Source organism: Vespa mandarinia, chromosome 22, assembly GCF_050613455.1.
Source record: "Vespa mandarinia isolate Hongniang chromosome 22, ASM5061345v1, whole genome shotgun sequence".
Lineage (NCBI taxonomy): Eukaryota > Metazoa > Arthropoda > Insecta > Hymenoptera > Vespidae > Vespa > Vespa mandarinia.
This window is the reverse complement of record NC_140831.1, coordinates 2705001-2731314: the sequence shown is the minus strand read 5'-3', so window position 1 is coordinate 2731314 and position 26314 is coordinate 2705001. Positions and strand designations below refer to the sequence as shown.

The following is a 26314-nucleotide window of genomic DNA, read 5'->3' as shown; positions in this document are numbered from 1 at the left end:
TCCCTAAGATAAATCTTATGGTAGAACGGAAAAAAAAAAAAGAAAAAAAAAGAAGACAGAATAGCTTTTCGTTCTCATTTTATTTTCAATACAAATCTAACGACAATAACGATAATTACAAATTATATGATATTATTTCTTTCGTATTCGTTCAATTTCAATAATAATAAATCACCAATTGAGGTTAGGAAATGTATTATCGTTAAATAATGTGACATTAATCAGCTATAAAGTTAAAATATAAAGTTTGAATCTACATAAATTTCCCTCCTTTTTTATTATTACCATATTTTAGTTACTAAACGCTCGTAAAGGGGGCACCGCTTAAAGGTTGTCTTACAACGGACTTCAGTTCGATTAAATTCCGTTTAGTACGTAACATCGCGTAGCGCGCGTCACATACATATATACATATATATACATATATACATATATACATATATATATATATACTTATTCACTTTCTTACTTGTTTACTTAGTTATTTACTTATTTACATAGATACATACGTACTCCGTGATTTAATCGTTTTACGCCAAGTTTATGTACCCTAATGTATCGTTCATTCGCGACGTGTGTAAATGACATATTTAATACGACGAAATTATCCTGTGTACGTGATCAATTATAATGTGAATTTAATGTCGAATAGAATTAATCGAGATGTTTAATCGACGTTAGAATTTTCTCAATGATCATAATTGGCTCGTGAAAATATTACAGATCGAGAATAATCTACAAAGAGCGCGCGCCATGATATCGTATGCATTAGTGGCGCCATCTTAATAACGAACGTTAAGGAAGTAACATATTACGGAAGTACACGATGTATAAACTAACTAAACGTAAGTATACATATTTATAAAACGATTTCAACCAACGAACGATCGCGTTTGAAAAGCCGGCTAAAGATATAGATCTAAGAAAATTGTACTCTTTCTATATCGGCATTTTGTTAAAGTTACGATATATAAAGTGTTATTAAAAAAAAAAAAAAAAAAAAATCGTTTATCGTCGAACGTTATTTTAATAAATTACAACGGTGTTATTAATCGTCTATCAATTACGTGTATTATTTATCGTGTCATGGGTCCAACGAAAATGATATTTTACGTTGTACGAGGAAGAAAAGGAAAGAAAAAAAATAATATTCATTTTCGTTCTTCCGCTTTTCTACGTAATTATATATTTGTATACATATATATATATATAGAGAGAGAGAGAGAGGCACGTATATACGGATGGATAGATACATATAGATACACCACATATATAAACATACATAGAAACAGAAAGATACAATACGTCCACCTTAACGAACGTGACGTTGCGATTGTAACTTTCGTGTAATTTGAATGAAATATTTATCATATTAGATTCGTCAACGTCTCATTTTAAATATAATATATACGTAATCATTATATGTTATTCATCGTGTAAGTAACATTAAAACGTTCGTCTTATTATATACATACATAAATACATATATATATATATATATATATATGCATATATAATGGATGATTTCGGTCGCGTGACCATTAATGCAAACTTCGATGTTATAATCGTGATCGAGTGTCGCGATCGATAGCGAAATTCACACGAGTGTGTCGACTTTTCTTTGAAAGTTTATCGTGAAGTTTTTCACGTAACGAGAAAAATATAAAGACGAAAAAATAGTATATGTGAGAAAGTGAGAGAGAGAGAGAGAGAGAGAGAGAGAGAGAGAGAGAGAGAGAGAGAGAGAATTAATTAATACTGTGATTAAAAGAAGATATTAAAAAAGTTTAAGGATTTTTTTCCGAAGAAAAATTAATCCATTACATGATCCTTGGCTTTTACACGTGTTATTAATATCAATCAACTTATCATCGCATGGACAACAACGAATTATGAAAGGTTAGGTTAAGTTTATACTATTATCATAATTTCTATATAAATGTAGTTTTCTAATGGTCGAACGTATCGTTAATAATTAAAACGTATTGATTTCATAATCTAAATATTTTATAATATAATATTTTATAATTACGTAATGGAATTACGTAAATAGAAATAAAAATTCATTTCGTATTATTTTTGGATAAATTAAAAATGGCCGCTCGTTTGTTGCGTCGTTAAGCGAAACACGTACTATCTTTCATTTTGAATAATGAAATAACAATGCAATTAATCCATTGTTTCTTTTCATTGTTATACATAACGATGGAACATTTTTTTTCTTTTCTTCTTTTTTCTTTCTTTCTTTCTTTCTTTCTTTTTTCTTTCTTTTTTTTTTTTATCATGTAAATTTTATGTAACACAATGTAAATCACATTATCTCTTGAACATCCATACAATTATTTTACGTTCATTTCTTTCACATATTTTAATTCAGTAATTTAATAATTGAATATATATGTAACATGTATATATTAATATTATAATAGTAAATATTATATTATTATTAATTAATAATATTATATATATATGTATATAATATATTAGTATAAATTAATATTAATATTTAATATTTTTTATTCTATATATATATGTATATATATATATGTATGTATATATACATATACTATACTATACTATTATCTATGAGAATATTTACGAAAAAGGAACGATTTTAGATATTCTAAAAGAATTCTCTGCCTTTTCTATACAATATTGCTTCGTTCCCTTCTCAATATTCTGCATAATGTTTGCATGTATATGTCCGTTTACATACATACATACATGGTAATATCGACAAGATCAAATCTTGGACTTTCAGATCGGATTCGCCAATCGCTCTTTTTGCCCCCTTTCACAAAGAACACCGACAATATTCTATTGTTGGGCCAACAAATCTCCTCGTTTTTCGTCTATTGCTCTTACTTTCGTGACAATAAAACGATTCGACTACGGATTTGTACATATAACGAAAAAAAAAAAAAAAAAAAAAAGAAAAAAAAAGGAAGGAAGAAAAAAGAAAAAAAGAAAGTTAAACCTGTTCTCATCCTTTATTTTCTTCTCAGGAGAAAAATTAAAAGATTATACGTATGTATATTTCTAAGGACGTCGAAAAATTTGGACGTATTTTGGATATATTCGTTTTTTTTCTTTCTTTTTTTTTTTTTTTTTTTTTTTTTTTTTTGTAAAATATATCGAGAAACTAATAATTACTGATTTGCAATTACTCGATTTCATTTTATTTTTATAAAAAGACACTTTTTTTCCTTCTATAATTTGTTCAAATATTTTTTCTTACGATCTCTGTAGAAAAATTCAGTATCCATTGGTATTGTTATTAATTATCTATAGAAATACAAAATTTATTGATATCCAATTGACGTCTCGTGTATTAATTTTATATTTATTATTTGCACGAACATTTGAATTTGTGCGAGATAAGAAAATTCTTGGAAAAGAAAAAAAAAAAAAATAGAGAGAGAGAAAAGAAAAAAAAGAAAGAAAGAAAGAAAAGAGAAGGAATAGAAGAATGAGTCGACGGTTCATTAGCTACAATATTGTTTTGTAAGAACATTATTGGAATTTTAATAATTTTCTGTTTTTACAAAAAACATAGAACGCTATCTGAATTTTCGTGATGATTACGGAAGACCGTTTGATCGAATCGAATGGGAAAAATTATTTCTATAGAAATAAAGAATCGAGAGACTACGTCCATTTGTCTATTCTAGGTCTAACTCCATTTGTCAGTTTTTTTCCGGTTGCTATAATTACATGTACAACTTTATCTTATTTATCAGTAAAGCATTTCAGGTTGTTTATATTCCGAGCAAATACGATAATTCTTGACACATAAGTTTTCAGAGTTAGTTCAATAATTTAACCGTTTATTTTGAAAGTGACCTAACTCCATTTATACTTAAATCAATGAATGAAAATGAAAATTTTAAAGTCCTGAATTTATTACCACGTTGGGGTAGATCAAGAAAGTTCGAAAATATTGTATTGACACCACTATAAAAATATCAAACAAATTACAACAGCAAAATTCAAGGACATAATTGACCTATTACGATATATACCATCGGAACATCATGATTTCTTCAAATCCCTTTCACAAACACAAAATCTAGATGAGTAGTAAATTGTTTTATAATAAATTTATGTTTGTAATTTTGTACGTTATGTAGTTAAAAAATGTTTTGAATCGTATAAATTATGTTTTCGAAGTGTTTTAAAGATATGTAAAATAAATTGAGTATTGTTTTTGTTTTTCAATTTGAAGCATCTTAAATTACGTTGAATGGACTTGGGCACCTTCAAATTTTATAATGAATCTGATTGTTAATTTTGAAAGTGGCCTAATTCCATTTTTGATAAGAAAACGCATATTATTCACTTAATAATTGCCACTATTTTAATAGGAACTATAAATTTAACACGCTTAGATACACTTAAGTAGTATAACTCATTAGTATTCTATACGTATATTTTTAAATTCATTGAAACGCAAACTCTTAAATATCTCGATTTGAAGATAAATGGAGGCCACTTTCAAAATATACGGCTCATATATATATATATTGAAAATACTTAAATTTTTCGTAGATGATTTACTTTCATGAGAAAGAACTTACATTAGTTTATATTTATTTTAACTATATATGTATATATATATATATATATGTGCGTGTGTATGTGTGTGTACGTATTTTTTTTTCTTGTTCAATCTGGAAGCTTTTTTGAGCTACTTTCGTATTCCAGATACTTAAAGCTTTTCCGTATGGTCTAAGAGGATTATATAGTTATACGAAATCGCGTGAAAACTCTAACGCGATCATGTTACCTCCTAATATTCTACAGCGTTTCGAATTAACTATTTTTTTTTCCCTTTTTCTTTTTTGTTTTTTTTTCTTTTTTGTTTTTTTTTCTCTCTCCCTCTTTCCTCGCAAGAGATTAGAATTTCATCGTAATAGTAATAATTGGCAACGAGCAACAAGTTCTTATCTCTCTCGTGAGACAAAATAAAAAAATAAAAAAAAAAAAGAGAGAGAGAGAAAAGGAAATATTCGATTAAGAAGAAATATATATATATATATATATATATATATATAATTTATTTTCCTGGATATAATTGGATTAATTTAACATATAAAAAATATATAAATATATGTATAATCGATACGATTGTAAAACTTTCTTTTTATTGTTATTCAATTTTTCTTATTTATTTTTTATTATCTTACTTCAATTTATTGTCATCGTAATTATATTAGTTTTTGCTTTTCTTTCGTCTTTGAGTGAGTTTTTTTTATTATAAAAACAAAAAAAAAAAAAAAAAGAAAAAAGGAAATAGAAAATAGAAAAAAGAGAAGAGAAAATTTATTTTCACGTACAGTTAGATTAATATAATTTATAAAAGAATTCGAAAGTATGTAAAAATTGATGTCGCAGTAAAACTTATGAGATATGACGAGAAAGAAAGAAGGAAAGAAAGGAAGAAAAAAAGAAGGAAAGAAGGAAAGGGACGAGCGGTGTGATGGGGGGGGGTGGGGAGGGAGGGAGAAAAGGGAAAATCTTGTTTTAAAGGATCGATTTCATCGGCGAAGACAAATCGGAGAATCTCTCAATTTAATTCAGTCCAATTTCGTGAGAGTCACGAGAATTCTAGATAGATAGATAGATAGATATATAGATAGATATATAGATAGATAGATAGATAGATAAATAAAGTTTCTTCCATGAATGATCACACCTGGTACAACTGAATTTCGTTCTCGGTTTGGCCAGGCGTTAATGGATATTCTCTATTCGAGTTTTCTCTTTTGCTAGAGAGAAAGAGAGAAAAAGAAAAAGAAAAAGAAAAAAAAGACAAGAAAAAATAAGAAAAAAAATAAGAGAGAGAGAGAGAGAGAGAGAGAAAAGAAAGAAAAAATAAGAATCGTTTCGTTCACGTACAAATAATTATTATAATTATTCTTCATTAATTATATAATTATCCTTCATTAATTATAATTATAAATTGTATTTTTCTATTCGTTATACCTTTTCGAATAAATTCCATGAGAGATATCGTAGGATGTATTTCATTTAAATAGAAACAAAATTCGTAATCCGTGATCGATCGAAGTTTTGTCCTTTTTTTTTAACATGTGAAATAAAAGTGAATCCTTTCTCTCTTTCTCTATCTCTGTCTCTCTTTCTCTCTACCTACGTATCTATCTATCTTTCTCTTTCTTTCTTTCTTTCTTTCTTTCTTTCTTTCTTTCTTTCTTTTTCTCTCTCTCTCTCTCTCTCTCTCTTTCATATAGTCTCACCCTCTATTCCGAAGAATTATGAAAGAGGGTAGAAAATAACGCGTGTATGAGTATGGCAATCTAGCATAGGGGATTCTTTTTATTTAATCCACCGAGACGAAAACAGATTTTCATCCCTTTGGCAACTACCGTTCCGAGATAACCCTCTTACATCGGTGAAAACGTGTTTTCGATTCGACGAACGTAACGTTACAGGGAACTGATTTATCAAAGTTTCGGTTAGAATCAATGTTATTTAAGTACTTCTACGTAATAGTTATATACATGTTTAATAGAAACATTTTAATGGTAATACTTATATATACATATGTATATATATATATATATATAAAATATATATTTATAATAATAATATTAATATTAAAATATTGATAAACAAGACAATATATTTATATATATATATATATATATGCATATATTGAAAAATAAATAAATGAAATAATTATAAAGGAATTTATAATAATCAATATGGAAGTTACAATTAACAACGATAAATGAATTATTTTATAAATGCATTTTCAGTTGAAAAACATTTCAGCCATTTGCGGAATTCAGAATTGTAAGTTGTATTACGATACGTCAATTGTTATTACGGATTATGTTTTCCAACAGATATTATTCGATGTTCAATATATATATATATATATATATAGTGGTTTACATTTATACTCTATCTACATTATATCTGAATGTTCAACGTTTGATCAATTGAGGATTAGTTAGCTTAGATAAATATTCTCTAAAATTTACTGCAGTTAATTGAGTTAAATATTTATGTTATTCGTTATATTGATTTCAAACAATTAAAAAAAAAGAAAAAAAAAAAAAAGAAAAAAGAAAAAGAAAACGAAAAAAAAGAATTGAAATTAAAAAGAAAATTGAAAATATGCAGAAACGAGAATAATATATAAAAAAAACTTTAATAAACGTGACAGAGAGAGAGAGAGAGAGAGAGAGAGAGAGAGAGAGAGAGAGACGTGACGTTGAACGAATTTTTTGAAAGAAGATAAAAAAGAGAGAGAGAGAGAGAGAGGTGAGAGAAGGAAGGAGGTAGAAAGAGCTAACAAATGCAATTGGAATTAAACAATCCGTTTAAATGTCTTTAATAATTTAACGTAGATAATAAAGAAAATTGATTTGCCAGTTCAGATTCGCAGCAACCTTTTTCTATATAAGCTAATTTGGACAAAAGTTTTCAGATACTTTTTCTACTCATCGGGCATCTCTCTCTTTTTCGTTTCCTTTTTTTTTTATTCTTTTTTTTTTCCCCTTTCTTTCTTTCTTTCTTTCTATTCTTTTTCTTCTTCTTCTTCTTTTTTTTTTCTTTTCTTTTTTTCCTTTTCTTTTTTGTCCTCTTCCTATGCCTGATCTCTCTTTTCCCAAATGTATTCAATCCGACGTAAATGTTCTATTCGAGAAACGAAACGTCGTTCAAGTCGACAAAAAATTTATATATATTTATATATATATATATAATATGTTTATGTATAAATATATATAACTTATATAAATAAATATAGATATATATATATATATATTTAATATAACTATATATTTAATTAAACAATACTGTATACTTAATTATTTACGTATGCCTTCGAGAGGAACTTGTTGCAAGCGATTGAAAGAACAAAAGAAAAGGAGAAAAAAAAAAAATAAAACAAAAACAAAAACGAAAAAAAAAAAAGAAAAAAGAAACAAAAAGAAAGAGGAAAAAATTCGACGAAAACTAAAACGTACACGTTTGTGTATTCGTTCGTTGATTTTTTTTTTCCTTTCCTTTCTTTTGAAATTTTTTTTGTTCGTTTTTAACTCTTCCTTTTTTTTTTTTTTTTTTTTCTTTTTGGGCACTATTCTCCACCGATACGTTGTAGGAACGAAAAAACACATCCTGTTCTCCCGTAACTTTTCTCTATATCTTCGAATTCGATCGAACGTCAGATGTGACGTGGCACCGGGAACGAAACATTGTCGGAATATTATTCCCGGATATCCACGTGCTCGCTCACAAATGCATGGAATTGCTCAACAGGCACTCAACTGCACGCCTCGTTTGCACGGGAAATCCGATATTTTCCAAGCGCCAGTATTTGCCACTGAAATGATGGCCAAACGAACGAATGAGCAAGCTGAGCCAACCTTCCTATCGACTCGATCAAGCTTCTATACGCATAGCTAATCGACTATTAGATACAGAAAAATGTTCAATTAGTTAGATTCTATTCTATTTATTTATTTATTTATCTATTTATTTCTGTCTCGCTCTTTCTCTCTTTTTCTTTCTTTCTTTCTTTCTTTTTCTTTTTTTTCTTTCTCTCTCTCTTTTTCTCATTCCTTTTATTTTTCCTCGATATTAACATAAAATCGGTATTATTTGAATATCGATATTTTGCCAATCGTTATTAACGAAACTGAAATAATATCGAAACCGATAAATATCGGAATCAATATATATGGATTCCATCGAAAAACTGAAAACATACCAGTTGAAAACATATCAGTTTTAGATGGAACAAAATAAATGTTAGAAGATATAAGTCTTATTGGATTTATTTGTTACTATCTAACTCTATCTTCTTCATATATTTTTCATGGTAATTTAAAATCAGTATTTTATGGGATAACACCGATGATTATATTTTGTTAGATCTATTATTAACGAAATCAAAATAATAACGAAATCGAAATAATATCGGAAATCGAAGATATACTGATTTAAATAGAAACAAACGTTAGAAGAGATAAACTTTATTCTATTTATTTCTCTCTCTCTCTCTCTCTCTCTCTCTATCTCTCTCGCTCTCTTTCTATCTTCATCATTTTTGTAGAGTAACTTAAAATCGGTATTTTTTGCATACCGATATTTTTGCGATCGAAACGAATATATATATATATATATATATATATATATATATATATATATGTATAATTGAAAATCGAAAATATATATTTATTTCGAGCTTTTCGATAACAGATACGATTTGATTAATATCAATAAACATTTTTCCTTTTCGTATATTTTAATAATTTCAAATGATAGAAAAATATATCATTATCTTTGACGTAGAATAGTATAAATTGAAATATTTTAATTTTTATTATAATTATAGAAATAATCATCATTGCTTTGCATTCATCCTGTTTTTCTTCCTTGTTCTTTCTTTATTTATTTATTTCTTTCTGTTTTTTTTTTCTTTTTTTCTTTTTGTATATTTTTGTTTTTCCCTCAAAAGGGGGGAGGTACAAAGAGATATAATAAAAAAAATATGTTCCTACATGAGAAAATCCTTTTCCAATTAAAGAGAACTCCTTTCTCCCTTTAGAGAGAAACGAAAGGGGAACACACATCGATTACTATCAATTCACTATTACCGATTACTCGCACCTACTATACGTGAATCACAATAGTTTTGTGGAAATAAAGGAAGCATGGTACACAATGCCCATGGAAATCCTCTCTCTCTCTCTCTCTCTCTCTCTCTCTCTCTCTTTCTCTCTCTTTCTCTCTCTTTCTCTCTCTATCTCTATCTCGAGATAGAGAGAGAGAGAGAAAGGGAGAGAAATTTCACGTTCACTTCTCGCGTTCACGTGCGTGGATATCTTTCATGATCATGAATCATCTCGTTACAAAGAGATTACTATGTTACAGTTCCTTCGAAAAGAATTTGTTTGTTTGTTTGTTTGTTTGTTTGTTTGTTCGTTTGTTTGCTCGTCTTTTTTATTCTTTGTTTTTTTTAATTTCTTCCTCTTCCTCTTCTTCTTTTTTTTTTTTTTTTTTCTTTCTTATACCTCCTTTTCACTCGTACCTTTCTCTTTTCTCTTCTTCATATTTTTTTTTTTTTTTCGTTTTGCCTGCCTTTTCTTTCAACCCTCTCCCCCTCCCCCCTCTCCCCCTCCCCCTCTCCCACGGTTTTATTTCTTTTTTTATTTCCTCGTCTTCCTCTACTTCCTCCTCTTCTTCTTCCTTTTTGTCCCCCCTTTCTTTCTATCCCTTATTTCCTTTTTCTCTTCTTTATTTTATTTTTTGTTTCGTTGTGTTTTTTCTTTCTCCACAACTCCCCCTCCCTCTTCCCCTCTCGTATTTTCTTTTTTCTTTCCATTTTCTCTCGTGTCCTTCATCGATATCGCTATTGAATCGTCGTCGTTGTCGTCGTCATCGTCGTCATCGTCGTCGTCGTCGTTGTCGTCGTCGTCTTCTACGGTCAGTGCGTTTTAAAAGAATTATTACTCTCAAAATGAGATCTCGCTCGTTCGTTAGTAACTCGTACAAAAGGAGTTTCTAATCGTTTTTAACAAAGTATAAAAGTACTTGCTTGCTTGTTTCCTTGTTTCAAATTGAACGCAATATTTTAAGACGCGCATCGATTCTATCGATATCTCGCTAAGTAACATTGTCCTTTTGTTCATTTAACAAAGAAAATCCAATTCTCTTCCCCCACCCCCCCTCTCTCTCTCTCTCTCTTCCTCTCTGTCCGTCTTTCATTTTCTCTAATAAGGAATTCTCATGATTAAAAACTTGTATCGCCGTATTACTTTTATTGGAAAATCGAAAAAATATTTTTCTTTTTATCTTCTTTCTCTTCCTTTATCTTTTTTCTTCTATCTTTTTCTTAATCTTTTTTTCTTTAATATTTCTTCAATACACCCCCAAAACACCCCACTCACACAGCCGTCCCGTCTGTTCCTGAGAAAAAAAGATTACCATCGATTACCTGACCGTCCCTCCCACCCCCTTCTCTTCCTCGTCCTCCTCCTCCTCCTCATTCCTCTCATTAATGAGATTTCTACTTAAGTTTCATCGAAGATAGTAAAGCTCGAACGAAGTAAAGACAAAAGATTTCATCTCATAGACTTTTAAAGACAATAAAGGTTCGAAACTTTTAAATAGCTAATGCTTTGTGCGTTAATTCTCGGCCTTTTTTTTTTTTTTTTATTTTACTGCTTTCTTTTTTTTTTTTGACCCCCGAACAAACGCTCCTTTTCCGCAATAATTCTACATCGCGAAAAACGATGTCGGACAGAGGGGGGGGGAGGAGATGAGCCGTGAAAGTTGAAAGGTTAGAAATGTATGAGTATTCGTTCGTGATATGAAAAAAATCTGATATATATATATATATATATATTTATTTATTTATTTATTTATTTATAGGATATCGAAAAGGATATCTGAAATGTTTCAAAATATTTTACAATTTTTTTTTTTTTTTTTTTTTTTTTTTTATTAATTTCACAATTTTTTCAATTTTACAATTTTCAATTCAACATTTTTCCCATTTTCAAATGTTTCAATTTTACAATCTCTCTCTCCCCCCCCTCTCTCTCTCTCTCTCTTTCTCTCTCTCTTCTCTTCTCTTTTTTTTTCTTTTTTTTTTTTTTTTTACTTAAGAAAAACGATACGAATGAAATCACGATCGATCGATTACTTAAAAATCACAAATTCATTGGCGTTTCCTCTCGAATTTGCTTTATATTAGGATAGTAATCCAGAGCGAAGGTAATGTCGGCCGTGTCTAGACGAATCTTGTTATTGAACGAAATGAAGGAGAAACTAGAGGAAGATCAGAGAGACAGACAGAGAGAAAGAGAAAAAGAGAAAAAGAGAGAGAGAGAGAGAGAGAAAGAGAGAGAGACAGAGAGTGAGAGAGAGAGAGAGAGAGAGATAAATAAATAAATAAATAAATAAATAAAAAGACAGATATCGAATAAAATAGACAACGTGACGGCTTTAGTACTTCTTACTATCGTTCGTAGTCCATTTATAAAGATCGTAAATATATTGGTGAAATAAAATGAACGAACGATAAATATAACGTAGTATATAACTGAAGATGGTAGAAAAGTAACAATTCTTTTCGTCAATCTCTAAATCTTATCAATTCGAAAGACATTGTATATATCAAAGACCGAATATATACATTATACGTATCGTGTACGTTTGCAAAGTGCGCGCGTTGGTAACCTTCTAAAGGAATATCGAATTAAGCGCGTTTCTCCCGGGGAAAATCGACTGTGGATGGGTTCCCATGGAAACCATAGCTGGACGATGCTGCGATTCGCAATTCATACCAGACGCGCGGGACAAACGCGTCGACGTAGCCGGGGCAAATTCGTATTAGAGTTTCGATTAACATTGCGTTGTTGTTTTTTTCTATCTTTTTTTTTGTTTTGTTTTCTTTTTCTCTCTTTTTTTTTTTTTTTCGTTTCTCTTTAATATCTTTCTTTTTTTCGCTTTGCCCCTTTCATTTTTTTTTTTTGTTTTTTTTTTTGTTTTGGCAAACACGTCTTATTTGTTGATAATTATTTTTTTTCCTCCTTTTTCTTTCTTCTTTTCTTTTTTTTTTTTTTTTTTTTTTTTTATTTTTTTTTTTGTTCGTTTCGAATCACATATACACATATATACTCGTACACGCGCGCGCTGCACACACACACACACACACACGCGCACATACGGATGTCGTGTATAGAGATCAAATAATTTTTTTTTTGCTCCCCTTTGAAGTTTCGTTAAAAACTCTTTTCTAGAATTTAATAAAGTCGGCAGAGGAGTCACCACTTTTGCAAGTTCTAATTTGCATTGAACGTGAAAGGGTCGTTAAATTTTAAGACGATTTAAAGACGATTTAAAGACGATTCTATCGATATGCTTTGTCCTTAAAATTGATACAATTTTACGACGATAATTTTTAATTTGATGATCGAGAAATATTTAATAATAAACTTCTCATAATATTTATCCGATTATGATTATTTTTATCGTCGTTCTTACGACATTCTTTTTTATTTATTAACTTTTTTGTTTTTTTATTATTATTTATGTAATGAATTATTTGATACAAGCAAGCATATATATATATATATATATATATATATATATATATGTGCTTTAGATTTAAATTCGTTAGAAAATCGTTAGAAAATAGATATTATTATCAGAGAAAACGTCATTACAATTGTATCAGTCTGATCATACAACTATTATTTCCTTTTCCTTTTTATCTTATTTACGTAATCGCATTGAACTATTTGTCATGGATCTATGCATATCGATGCATTTAAAAAAAAAGGAAAAGAGATAGTAAGAAATTTTTTCTAATGACGCAGAAAAATTATATCTATTTCAGGTATTTAATTATTTTTATTTTGAACGACGTCATCGTTATAATCCAATGTCCAATTTTCTTTTTTTTTTTCTTTTTTTTTTTCTCATCCATTTCATTACTCTATCATTTATTTCGTGGAAGTTTATGGCATCGTTAACGTCATATCGGTAATTATAGCGTGTGATTCATTTCGAATAATCTATCTAACAAGTTCGAAGGTTTAGAGAGTTTAAAGACCTTCTACCACATTTCTGTTACTTCCCTTTCCCTCCTCCCCCCCGCTCCCGCCCCCTGCCCCCACCCACCCAGCCCCCTTCCATACCACTCCCCTTTTTGTTTGAAACCCTTCTTATATCATTCCAGGCACGCACGAGAATACACCCTAACGAAATTACTTACCGTGCAACGCGAATCATGTTCGGGTTTATGCGAACGGTCGATATTTTGTCGATCCTTTGTATACCATCAATTTGGATCTCATTCTATCTGTCTATCTATGTATATGATCTCAATGTCTTTTCAAGCTTCTATTAACTAGGTTAGTTCGTAGGACTTTAATAAAATCTTACGACAATTTTTCGCATCGAAGAAAATCAATTCAGAATGAGTTCGTTTCATATAGTTCAAATGAAACTTCATTTTGTTCGAAAGGAAACGAATTTCGAAGAATTACTTACACATATATACACGAACGTGTATGTATGTATATATGTATGTAAGTTAATGTATATATATGTGTGTGTGTGTGTGTGTGTGTGTGTTTGGCATCTAAAATAACGAGATTGACTTTTACTTATTTCGCTATTTGTCGTATAACAAAACGAAATCGTTGACATAAATAAGAAAGAGAAAAAATGAAGAACGCAAAAAAGGAAAAAGTGAGAGAGAGAGAGAGAGAGAGAGAGAGAGAAGAGAGAAAGAGAAAATAAACGAAATCAATTCTAGTTTAACGTATATACTCAAAATAATTTCAAGTTGTGCACTTAGGACACTTCGAACGATTGTCGTTTATAGGATAATGGAATAATTTTGACTCCGAAAGAAGACAAAAATATTGGGGAAAATAAAGAAATATATGCATCCTTCTATATACATCCTGTATGCATGACTAGGGTTAAAAAAAAGAAAAAAAAAAAAAAAAATGAAGAAAAAGTACTAAAAAAAAAAAAAAAGAAGGAGGGATAAAAAGATAAAACCAATAGATAAGTCTTTATCATATCCTCTTTGTTGCGATGCATCGACTTTGTATCTTGATCGCGTCGTCCCAAAGGTATTGTCCCAAAAGCAGAATAAGTAACAGTTGTGCTTATATAAAAGAGAATAGGGATGAAGGATAATACGAGAGAAAGAGAGATAAATAGGTAGATAGATAGATAGATAGATAGATAGAGAGTGAGAGAGAGAGAGAGAGAGAGAGAGAGAGAGAGAGATGGATAGAGAGAAATGACAAAAGTTTAGCGGTTCGAAGGAGTTCACTGTGGTCGTCCACAAAGGAACGCGTCTGTTTGCATTAATCCTCGTCTCGTCGTTGTTTACGGCGATGCGAATGAAGCGATTGCTATACGAGTAGCGAGAAAAGTTACTTAACCCTTTCTATCTAGACGGGTTACTAAACGTGACTATATAGACAACCAGTACGTTGAAAGTTCGGCTTATACCAAAATCCAAGTTTGACTATAGTCAACCCCAGAAAATTTTCCCCCTTTCGAATTAAGAACTCTTGGTGAACGTGGAATATCTAGCTCTTCGTGAAAACTCTCTCTGTCTCTTTCTCTCTCTCTCTCTCTCTCTCTCTCTCTTTCTCTCTTTCTCTTTTTCTCCTCTTCGTGTCAAAGGAATACGTAGTGGTTTAAAATATGATCTCAGATTGGGAAAATTAAATTACGGCGATTGAAATTGCAAATGATATTTTTTTTTTTTTTTTTTTTTTTTTTTGATGCGTTTGTAATTTAATAGATATATTCACGTATATTAATTATGTTCACTTTAATCAGATTTATAATGAGAACGTTGTCGGCCAATGTTGTTGTTTAATTTTTTGTTTTCGTTTTTTGTTTTTTTTTTCTTTTTTTTTTTTTTTTTTTTTTTTATATTGTCGTTGCTTTTTTTCTTTTTTCTAAATCGAGAATCCATTGTGATATTTTTACTTTGCGTGTAAAAGGAAAGAAAAAAAAAAAAAGAAAAAGAAAGAAAAAAAAAAGGAAAGGAAGGTAAAGAATAATCGTAATAAATAGAAAATAATATTGAAAGTAATAATTAAAATACAAATTACTTTTTACATGTACACGTACGCGTAAGTAAAAGTAATATGCGTAAAGGGAAAGAAAAATATAATAATGGAAAAAAGAAGAAAGATAAATAAAAGAAATCACAGGTATAATCGAATTTTAAATTATCACTCGACTCGCTTTCCACACCAACATGTATATATATATATATATATATATATATATATATTAATTTATTGATATTATTGTTAATTGTATTTGTTATGTTTGTTGTTTAAATTTCAAATAATTTGAATAAGAAAACAAATAGCAATTTGCATAATACGACCAAGTATTAGATGTTACCCCTGTACTTTGAACTGTACGCTTGTGATTCAACTATCTCGTACAGTAATAATAGTAGTAGTAAAAGTAATAGTAGTAGTAATAGTGTAGTAGTAGTAGTAGTAGTAGTAGTAGTAGCAGTAGTAATAGTAGTAGTAGTAGTAGTTGTATTTGTAGTATTAGTCCTATCGACTAATTCTACGAAAGGGTTGGCGAAAGGGTTAACATTATAACTAACGACGTCTTATGTATACCTGTTTCTACCGGAGTTATCAAAATTTCTTGTTTTGAAATAAGAACATGTTATTAAAGAAAACAAGTATTTTATATAATATTTTATATAAAATTTTATATAATATATATATATATATATATATATATATATATATTGTTTATGCAAGTACAAATCATTGACGTACTTCAGTCATGACTTATACTTTTATAAGTATAAAATTATTTTTATGAAATATGATTAATAAATATAAAAAAAAAAATAAATAAAATAAATATGATAATAGTAAATATTAAAAAGTACAATATAAGATTTTGATAAGATAAAGAAAAATAAAAAGAAGAAGAAGAAGAAGAAGAAGAAGAAGAAGAAGAAAAAAATTAAGGAAAAAATATCGAGCAAGTTATTTCGTTTATTATTTGATAGATAAGAGAGGGGGAAAAAAAAAGAAAAAAAAAAGGAAAAAAAAAAAAAGAAAAAAATTCCAACGTTAAAGCTCATTGTAAACGCATACGAATTAGCGACTAATTCGAGTTCAAGAAACTGAACGATTTGTGTTCGAAGGTAGTTTAGAGTAATTAACAGGGATATCGGGTCGTTGGATTAATTAACGGATATATCGTTTTTTATTTCTCCTCTCCTTTTTCTCTCTTCTTTACTCTCCACTTTTTCTTTTTTTTTTCTTTTTTTTTTTTTTTTTTTTTTTTTCTTTATTTGTTTTCAGTACCTCTCTTTAGAACACCCATTTAATTCCAAGAAGTACTTGTGCTTCTACATGGAAGAGTTTGAAAGAAGAAGAAGAAAAAAAAAGAAAATAAAAAAAAAAGAAAAGAGAAGAGAAGAGAAGAAAAGAAAAGAAAAGAAAAGGAAAAAAGAAAAGGGAAGTCCCTTCTTTTTTTTAATCCCTTTGGTTAATCCTTCTATTTTATTTACGATCAAATACGATTCTAAACATTTTTAAAATCGATCGAAGATAACGAATAGAACGTTGAATAATTGTTAACACGTTCTGTGCCAAGCCATTTTTGTCTGACTTGTCGTTCAGGCCATACATATTTTCAGTGCATTAAATAAATATGACTGCATGTACCACCGGTGGTACACGTGGCCCGAAGATCAAGTTTAACGTGTACCACCGGTGGTACACGTGGCCTGAAGATCAAGTTTAACGTGTACCACCGGTGATACACATGGCACAATGAAAGAACGAACGTGTGAATGAGAGGTTTCTTCGTAAACGAAGTATCACGAATGAGAAGAAATTAGTCAAGTATATTTATGAAGAAACGTTTCCATTGAATTTTTATGGGATATAGGAACAATGGGGAATACGGGAATTACGATTATTGATGATAGATTTATAAAAGGAATTAGAGAAAAGAGACAAACAGACAGATAGACAGACAGGTAGACAAGCAGATAGAAAGAAAGAAAGAAACAAAAAAAAGAAAAAAGAGAGAGAGAGAGAGAGATAGAGAGAGAGAGAGAGAGAGAGAAGGATAATCCGACAGGTAGAATTTACGCGGTGGTATTTTCTTTTCTGCAAAAAAAAAAAAAAAAAAAAAAAAGAGAGAAAGAGATAGAGAGAGATTGAGAGAAAGAAAGAAAGAGATAAACCCGAGCAAAAGTGTTCTTCGTTATCTTTGCGTTTGAATTGTCATCAGGATACTACGTTAGATCTAGTAAAGATGCTTATAGTCATCATAGTTGTCACAGTAATCGTAATAATCATAGTAGTCGATGTCCCTATTACGATATCGTCCCTTTCGTTTAATATCTGTATCTGTAATCTGTATCTGTATCTCTATCTGTTTCTTTATTCTTATCATTCGTCGAAGATAAGGCGAGTAATGAGATCTGTAACGATCTCATCTATCTCCTTAAACCTTCTCGTTATCCTAAGATTACACATACTCTCCAATTACAAGTTTCTCTCTAAGACAATATTATTTCATGGTAATAGAAGACGTTAGATCGTGATTATATGCATACGGATATTATAATATTTTATATATCATAATAAATCTTTATAAACGTAGATATGAACTATCGGATCTTCATTAGTTTTATTTATCTAATATATTTCTATTTAATCTATCTATCTATTTATCTATATATAGATGGATCTATGTATGTATCTATTTATTTATCTATATATTTATCTATTTATTGCATTTTTTCAATTCGTTTTGATGTTAAACTTCGAAAGGTTTTTTTTTGTTTTTTTTTTTGTTTTTGTTTGTTGTTTTTTTTGAACGATAGACTTATCAAAATTTGCTAGAGATTCTTCAAACTATCATATCTCGAAAGTTTACTTACGTTTTATCGTTGTCTCTCGATAGGATCGGATCCTTATGTCGGACGGCTTGTCATTTATTTCCTGTGATCCGTACGGGACGACGGATTTTGCATTTTCTTCCAGTATACGTTTGCACTCTTCTTTCATTCTCTCTAGTTCAGTTCTAAATCATAAAAATAATGTCTTTATCAAATATGTTTTCATTAAAAAAAAAAAAAAAATATATATATATATATATAAACAATAAAATTAATTAATAAAATATTTAATAAAATTCTATAATGCATTTAGAATTTTAGGCAGAGAATTTTAGAACCAATCTTTTTTTTTTCTTTTTTTTTTTCTCTTTTTTTTTTATTGTTTCTTATCTTCTTTTTTCTTCTTTTTCTTTTTTGAATATCAAATAATATAAATGAAAAAACGTCGAAAGCTTTTACAAATTATCATTATAATAATGTCTGTCATTGTAATCATTTATTTGTTATTTAAGAAAAATCAGATTAGATTTATTCATAGATATTTAATATTATATATATATATATATTTTTTTTTTTTTTTTTATTTTCTTTTCTTACTTCTCTTTCGTTCTTTCAAGTTTTCCTTAGTAAATTAAATTCATTACAATTTTATACGCAACATTAAAATTCTGTATTAACAGAAAGAAATTGTTAACGCATGAGTCATAGGATCTTATAGGAGGAGGAAAAAGAAGAAAAGTAGGAGAAGGAAAAGGAGGAGGAGGAGGAGGAGGAGGAGGAGGACTATGAAGATGACGATGACGTCAATGCCGTTCGTTTTAATAGTTCTAAACGTTGCCGCGGTATTGCAATCCTTTCTAGTGGAAATATCTTTAGGTGAAAGCATAGATAATAGTTAGGGTAGATAGGTAGGTGGGTAGGTAGGTAGAAAGAGAGGGAGGGAGAGAGGGAGGAAGGAAGAAAGTTGGGAGATGTGTCGCGTATTAAGCACATGTCTCATATTCAGTATCTCTAACGTTACCCTGTTTATAAGTACGTATATGCATCTACATATGCATGCACTTGCATACCTACGTATGTACATACGTATATATGTGTTTATTGTATGTATGCGTGTATATATGTATTACGTCATCTAACGTCAGATAACGGGATAATCATGTCGTACGGACAAGTTTTATCACATTTTCTTACGGATAATTAATTAGGTCGTTTTATCGTAACGTAACGCAGTATGATATAGATATGTACGACCGCATTCTAAGTATTCCTCGTCTACGTTGTCGTCTTTATTAAAGCGTAGAGAGAGAAAGAGAGAGAGAGAGGGAGAGAGAGAGAGAGAGAGAGAGAGAAAGAGAGAGAAAGAGAGAGAGAGAGAGAGATAGAGAGATAAATAAAGATAGATATATATGTATATATATATAGAGAGAGAGAGAGAGAGATAAAGAGAAAGAGATAGAGAATGACATTCGCATGAATAGAGAGAAGATACAAGATATCAAAAGCGAGAGTTTCTCTTCGTGAATATTTCGTGAATCTTATGTTTCACGAGAACGTTATCCAGCTTATCTTTCGAAACGTTGCTTTTAGATAACTTTTAATGATTATTCTGATGGATAGAGGTGGTTCTTACTAAAGTAAGAAACACCTAATCATGGATATTAACTTCGTGCATTCTCCGCAACTTCATTTACCTATGATGCATTCCAAATCAAATATCTATCTATCTATCTATGTATGTATGTATGTATGTATGTATGTATGTATGTATGTATGTATGTATGTATGTATGTATGTATGTATGTATGTATGTATGTATGTATGTATGTATGTATGTATGTATGTATGTATATATGTGTGTATCGTACATCTCTTCGAGTGAGATTCGAGATAATGTGGTTTCTACGTTGTTGATGATAACGCGTACGGAAAGAGTAATATCGTCGAAACGATGAATACGAAAATGTATATTCATGATTGTTCAATTTAATGAAATCTTAAAATGTGCCTAATCTTTTTTTCTTTTTTCTCTTTCTCTCTCTCTCTCTCTCTCTCTCTCTCTCTCTCTCTCTCTTTTTTTTCTTTCTTTTGTTTCTTCTCTTCCTCTTTCTCTGGACTGTGAGTATGATTTTGTTAAAGATCAAATAAATCTCGATTAAATTTATTCTCCTGAAGAGAGAGAGAGAGAGAGACAGAGGGGGGAGAGGGGGGAGAGGCGATGTAAAAAGTATCATCATCTGTTTATCTATCTTATCGTAGATAACAGGTATATCTTGACTTCTTTGTGCATTGAATGTAATTTTGTAGATTGGACGTTCGTAAAAACCCTTGATTTTTTTTTTTTTTTTTTTTTTTTTTGAACTCTAAATATATACATACGCGTACATTTTCTAATCCTAGTAATCTACGAAAAAATGTAGCTATTCATAAATAAATAAATATATATTTGTGAAACCTTATTTATGGTTATTTTTAAATTAAAAAAAAAAAAAAAAAAAAAAAAAAAAAAAAAAAAAAAAGAAAGAAAAAAGAGGAAGAAGAAAAACAATGATGTAAAAAATAACACGTTCAATATGTCTCGTTTCCAATTTCTCTATTATTATTTACATATATTACATTGGATATATAATATTGTTCGATAATTATTATCGTCGTATTATTGATACCAATTAAAATTAATAAATACAAATTATCAAATGTAATGTATTTAATTAGCCACAATTATTGATGAATATTATTCTATTAAATGTCGTCGACAAAAGGCCACGTCAATTGTGCAAATTATTAAAAAGACTTTCATTCATTCTATTCGACGATAATATTAATATTATCGAACAATTGTTTTGACGATAGATAGAAATCGAACGACGTGAAACGTTTGAAATTATTAATATTTGTGATAAAAAAAAAACATTTATGAAATATACTTAAAGAATATTCTTTTTTTTTTTTTTTTTTTTTTTTTTTTTTTTTTTTTTTTTTTTTTGATAAAACGTAGATAAGAAATTTCGAGATTTCGTTCGAAATTATATTTAATGGAGAAAATGGCAGAATTAGTTAAAGTTGAAGATGAATAGCGGGGATAATAATTTGAGAAATAGGACGAAAATGATCTACGTAAACGCTTTGATAAAGCTTCTATCAAACGTGTACCCTTTGATCGAACTCTCGGTTCTTAGAAAGCTCGTCTAATTTCAAATATCTATCACAGATACACATTCGTACGTCCATCCATTCACTCACACTCATCCATTCACAAACACACACACACACACACACACACAGATACACACGTTATTTATAATTTCAATATAATTCATGAATTAAATAAAAAAAAAAAATAAATAAATATAATAAATATAAATTAAAGAATAATAAATATAAATTATAAATTAAATAAATTTATATTTAAAAATCTATATTTAATTATTAATTATATATATATATATATATATATATATCTACATATGTAGGTATAGAATAGTATCGTAACATTTTTTCTTGTGCGAATAATATTTCCAATGATTATCGGATCGTCGCGAAAGGTTCAACCGTGTGAGCAAGGGTTAATCCTAAGTTAGCATAGTAGGGAATGAGTAGATGAGGAAAAGGGGTGGATAGGGGAGGAGGGACCGTTCAGTACCAGTCTCGAGATAGACCTCGGTTATACCTCTAGCAGCGAGTACAGAGTAAACTTGATGCATCGATCGATCGCGCTCCAACGACGACGGAATAACATATTTCACCCTCTCACCCCCCACCACTCCGCTTTTTTTTGTTTTGTTTTCTTCTTTTTTTTCTTCTTTTTTTTTTTTTTTACTTTTTTGTTTTTTATTTCTTTTTTTTTTCTTTATTTTTTTTTCTTTTTTTTTTTTTATTTTCGTCTGTTATTCCAAGACCATCCTCGATAAAAATGAAACGCGCATGAAACATTTCACAAGGTTCACGTTATATATATACGTATATGTATGTATATATACATATATATATATATATATATATATATATATATATATGTATATGTGTGTGTGTGTACGTATGTATGCATTTCTTTATTGATTTATCTATATTTCATATTTTTGATATCACCGTCAAAGATACAAATCAACGAAAGTATATTTGTTTATAAATAATTATTATCTATACGTAAATAATTTTCAATTTGAATTTGATATTCTCGATAATTATTATTTTTAACATACGTATAAATCAACGATCCAATAGAATATCCATGAAAATGTCATAGATATTTCGATTATTTCTAGGTTTTTTTTTTTTTCTTTTTTTTTCTATAGATTATAAATCTCTCTATTTCGATTTCTATCTATTATTTATCAATAAAAAGAATAGATACTAATTATCTCCTATTTATGCTAATTTCTAATGTTTCATTCCAGTTACTTATCAATTTCGTTGAATCCTTTTCGTTTCGATGAATCCTTTTAATTGGGAAATATTCAAAAAGTCAATTTAAATCTAAACTACGATTTTAATCGAACGAATGTTCCCTCCTCCTCTTCGTCCCCTTTATCCCTACTCAACTTCCCTGCACTCTCCCTGCTCCTCTCCGCCGTAGTATACTTATTCATCGTATTTTTTTTTCACGTTAATTTGATCATCTTTCAAAGACCTATTCGTTCATGATTGAATATAATTCGATTCATGCCGAATGAATTTAGAGAGGCGAAAGAATGATTTTCCTTTTTCTCCTTTTGCTTCCTTTTTTTTTCGCTGTTTGTTACTTTTTTTTTTTCTTTTTTTTTTTTTGCTCTTTTCTCTTTCCTTCGCAATTACTCCTCGTAGGACGTAAATATCATTAAGGAATATGACGTTTCTATTTTTTCTCTCTTTTTCACAATTATTTTTTTTTTCTTTCTTTTCTTTCTTTTATTTTTTTTTTTTTTCTTTTTTTTTCTTTCTTTCGTTTACTGGCACGCGGAGTGTGTCCATTCTTAATTATACGAAGAAAAGATGGGGCTTATGATTTAACAAGACATCCATTGTTGGAAAAAGTTCTTGATCGTTGAATTATTGAAAACGAGGGGGAGAGAGAGAGAGAAGGGGGGAGAGGGAAGGGAGTTGGGTGTGATATGGTGGGTGGACAAGAGAGGCGAGTTTTTTTTAGAGTCGTAATTGCGACCACCGTCATTTATTACTTCCATTCGCGAAGCACGAGAAATTACTTAGGTTACATGTCGGTAAGAGTTATCGTTAGATAGGAAGAATAAATAGACGGGAAAAGAGAGAAAGAGAGAAAGAGAGAGAGAGAGAGAGAGAGAGAGAGAGAGAGAGAGATACATAGATAAATAGATAGATAAAGAGAGAGAAAGAAAGAGAAGGATAGGTCTAGTTATACGAGAGATATATAGATATTGTAAATAGAAGAAAAATTGAAAAGAGAAAGAGAGATAGAGATAGATTGATAGGTAGATAGATAAAGAGACAGAGACAGAGACAGAGAGAGAGAGAGAGAGAGAGAGAGAGAGAGAGAAAGAGAGAGGGAGAGAGATAGAACACGGAAAGGAAAGGTATAGAGGAAAGAGACTTCGTTGACGTTTATGTTGATGGTTCGTTACGTTTCTCATTCCGAAGATGGATCGAGTACTCGTACAGTGGTGAACTCTCTCGTTTTTTTCTGTTCTTTACTTTTTTACTTCATTTTTTATTTATTCATTTCTTATTTCTTTTTTTTTTCTTTCTTTTATTTTTTTTTTTTTTTTTTGCGTTAAATTCTTTCTTTCTTCTTTTTACACCTCTCTCTCTCTCTCTCTTTTTCTGATTCTTTTTTTTTTCATTTCCTTCTTCTTTTTTTTCTTTTCCTTGTTTTTCTTTTTTTTTTTTTTTTTTTTTTTTTTGTTTTCTTTATTTTCCAAATCGACGGGACAAAACACGATGTTATACACCCGTTCTTCTTTTACGTTCAATTTTTGCCCTGGGAATCGAAAAAGCGTGTTTGTGAAAAATAATAGGATATATCCCTACGGCAATGTTTGCCCTATTGAATTTTTCTTGATAAATAATATCATATATATATATATATATATATATATATATATATATATCGGGATGCTTGGCAAAGTTTTTTCGTTAACCCGTTACGATACTAACGAGTCACGCGTGTATAGTACGTAAGCGTATAGTATACTACGCGCGTGTTTATGTGCGTGTATTTATGCTCGTATGCGTTTGTATTAGTACGAATAAAAAACAAGAAAAAGAAAAAAGAAAAAAAAAAAAAAAAAGAAAAGAAAAAAAAAGAAAAAAAAAGAAAAAGAATAAAAAGAACATTGCACGTTAGCCGTTTGTGATATCGTTTCGTTTCGTTTTGTTTCGTTTCATTTCGATACACGAAATTTCGAAACGATAATATCCATTTCTACGTTTCTACAGACCGACGATACTTTTTCAGATTTCAAAGACTTACGATCATGCGGACAAGCGTAACAAAATTTGGCGATGGCGGCGGCAGTGAGGGTAGGGTGAGGGGCTTCGAACATCGATCGATAAAAATACGACTCTACTCGCAGTCTATCTATCCGACGTATATATGATATATCCATGTACGCAACAAATATGTTTATCTACCCTCTGCACGTTTATCGATTTCTCTCTCTCTCTCTCTCTCTCTCTCTCTCTCTCTCTCTCTCTCTCTCTCTCTCTCTCCCTTTCTCTCTCTCTCTTTCTTTAGTCGACGTTGCATCCTCGATGAACGCACGATCTGTAACACCCTTTGCACTGACAGTATTTTCCCTTTTACGTATCATCGAGCAAAGAAAAAGAGAGAGAGAGAGAGGGGGGGGGGAGAGAGAGAGAGAGAGAAGAAAATAGAAAAAAAAAAACGTAGCTTTTTGATTTATGAGCATCTACATAATTTTATTGGAACATATTTTTACTTCTCCGACAAAAAAAAAAAAAAAAAAAAAAAAAAAGAAAAAAAAATGAAGATATAATAGATAAAAAAAAGAAAAAGAAATCTCTATAGATCGGTAACGAGGGTTTACGATGAATAATAGAATAGAATGTTCCTCGATGTATTATAAATGATTGAAAATTCGATTTTTCGATCGGCTATCTTTTCAGTTAGCTTGTTATCCCGGATTTTCTTTGGTCCTACGATCTATGTATGTACTTACTTATATACGTATGTACATAATATATTTCTGAAACGTTTATATATTTACGTCTATGTATATATATATATATATATATATATATATATATATATATATGTACGTATAGATACGAGTTATGAGATCGTAAACAAAATAAATAGTCGTGTGTTAAGTGTATGATGGATTCGTTGAATCTTGAATTTATTGATTGGCTATATCAAGACAAATTCGAGTTGAATTTGAGAATGAATTATTTTTGATATAATAAATCATCGTTATTTTTTTTCTAGTTTATTATTTATAATTTATATTTTATAATACGATATTTCTAATCGTTTCTAATCGTTAATTACTATTAATTATATTAATTATTAATCTTAATCATTATTATTAATATTAATTCGAACTATTTCATTATTTCTATATTATAATTAAATGGATCGTATCGTTAAAGAAATCTTTTTATTTTCTTTTTTTTCTTTTCTTTCTTTCTTTTTTTTTTTTTTTCCATTTGAAAAACTTTTACGATAAATCGTAAGATTATAAATGTAATTTGAAAATGTATATGAACTTTATTCATTTCGTGGATTTATAATGGATATTAATAATAAATATAATTAAACGAGATAAATTGTAAGAGAGAACAAATGTGAGAAACAAATGGATGAAACAAATGTAAAGATTTATTCACGTATTTTCATTCTAAATATAAAAATGTTTGGGGAATGATTAAATAAGGTCAAATTAATTCGTGATTAAGATATACATAGTTCGGCAAATTTAT

At 29.4% G+C, this 26314-nt stretch overlaps 1 protein-coding gene across 1 annotated transcript in view; it reads right to left on the bottom strand.

The window, feature by feature from the left end:
* The window catches only part of LOC118447959 (protein-lysine N-methyltransferase SMYD4), a 43734-nt gene that overhangs the window by 4424 nt on the left and 12996 nt on the right, over nt 1-26314 (bottom strand). Inside the window, exon 3 of the mRNA XM_035880538.2 lies at nt 18461-18603. Coding sequence (XP_035736431.1) covers nt 18461-18603 — 143 coding nt within the window. The remainder of the gene's footprint in view (nt 1-18460; nt 18604-26314) is intronic.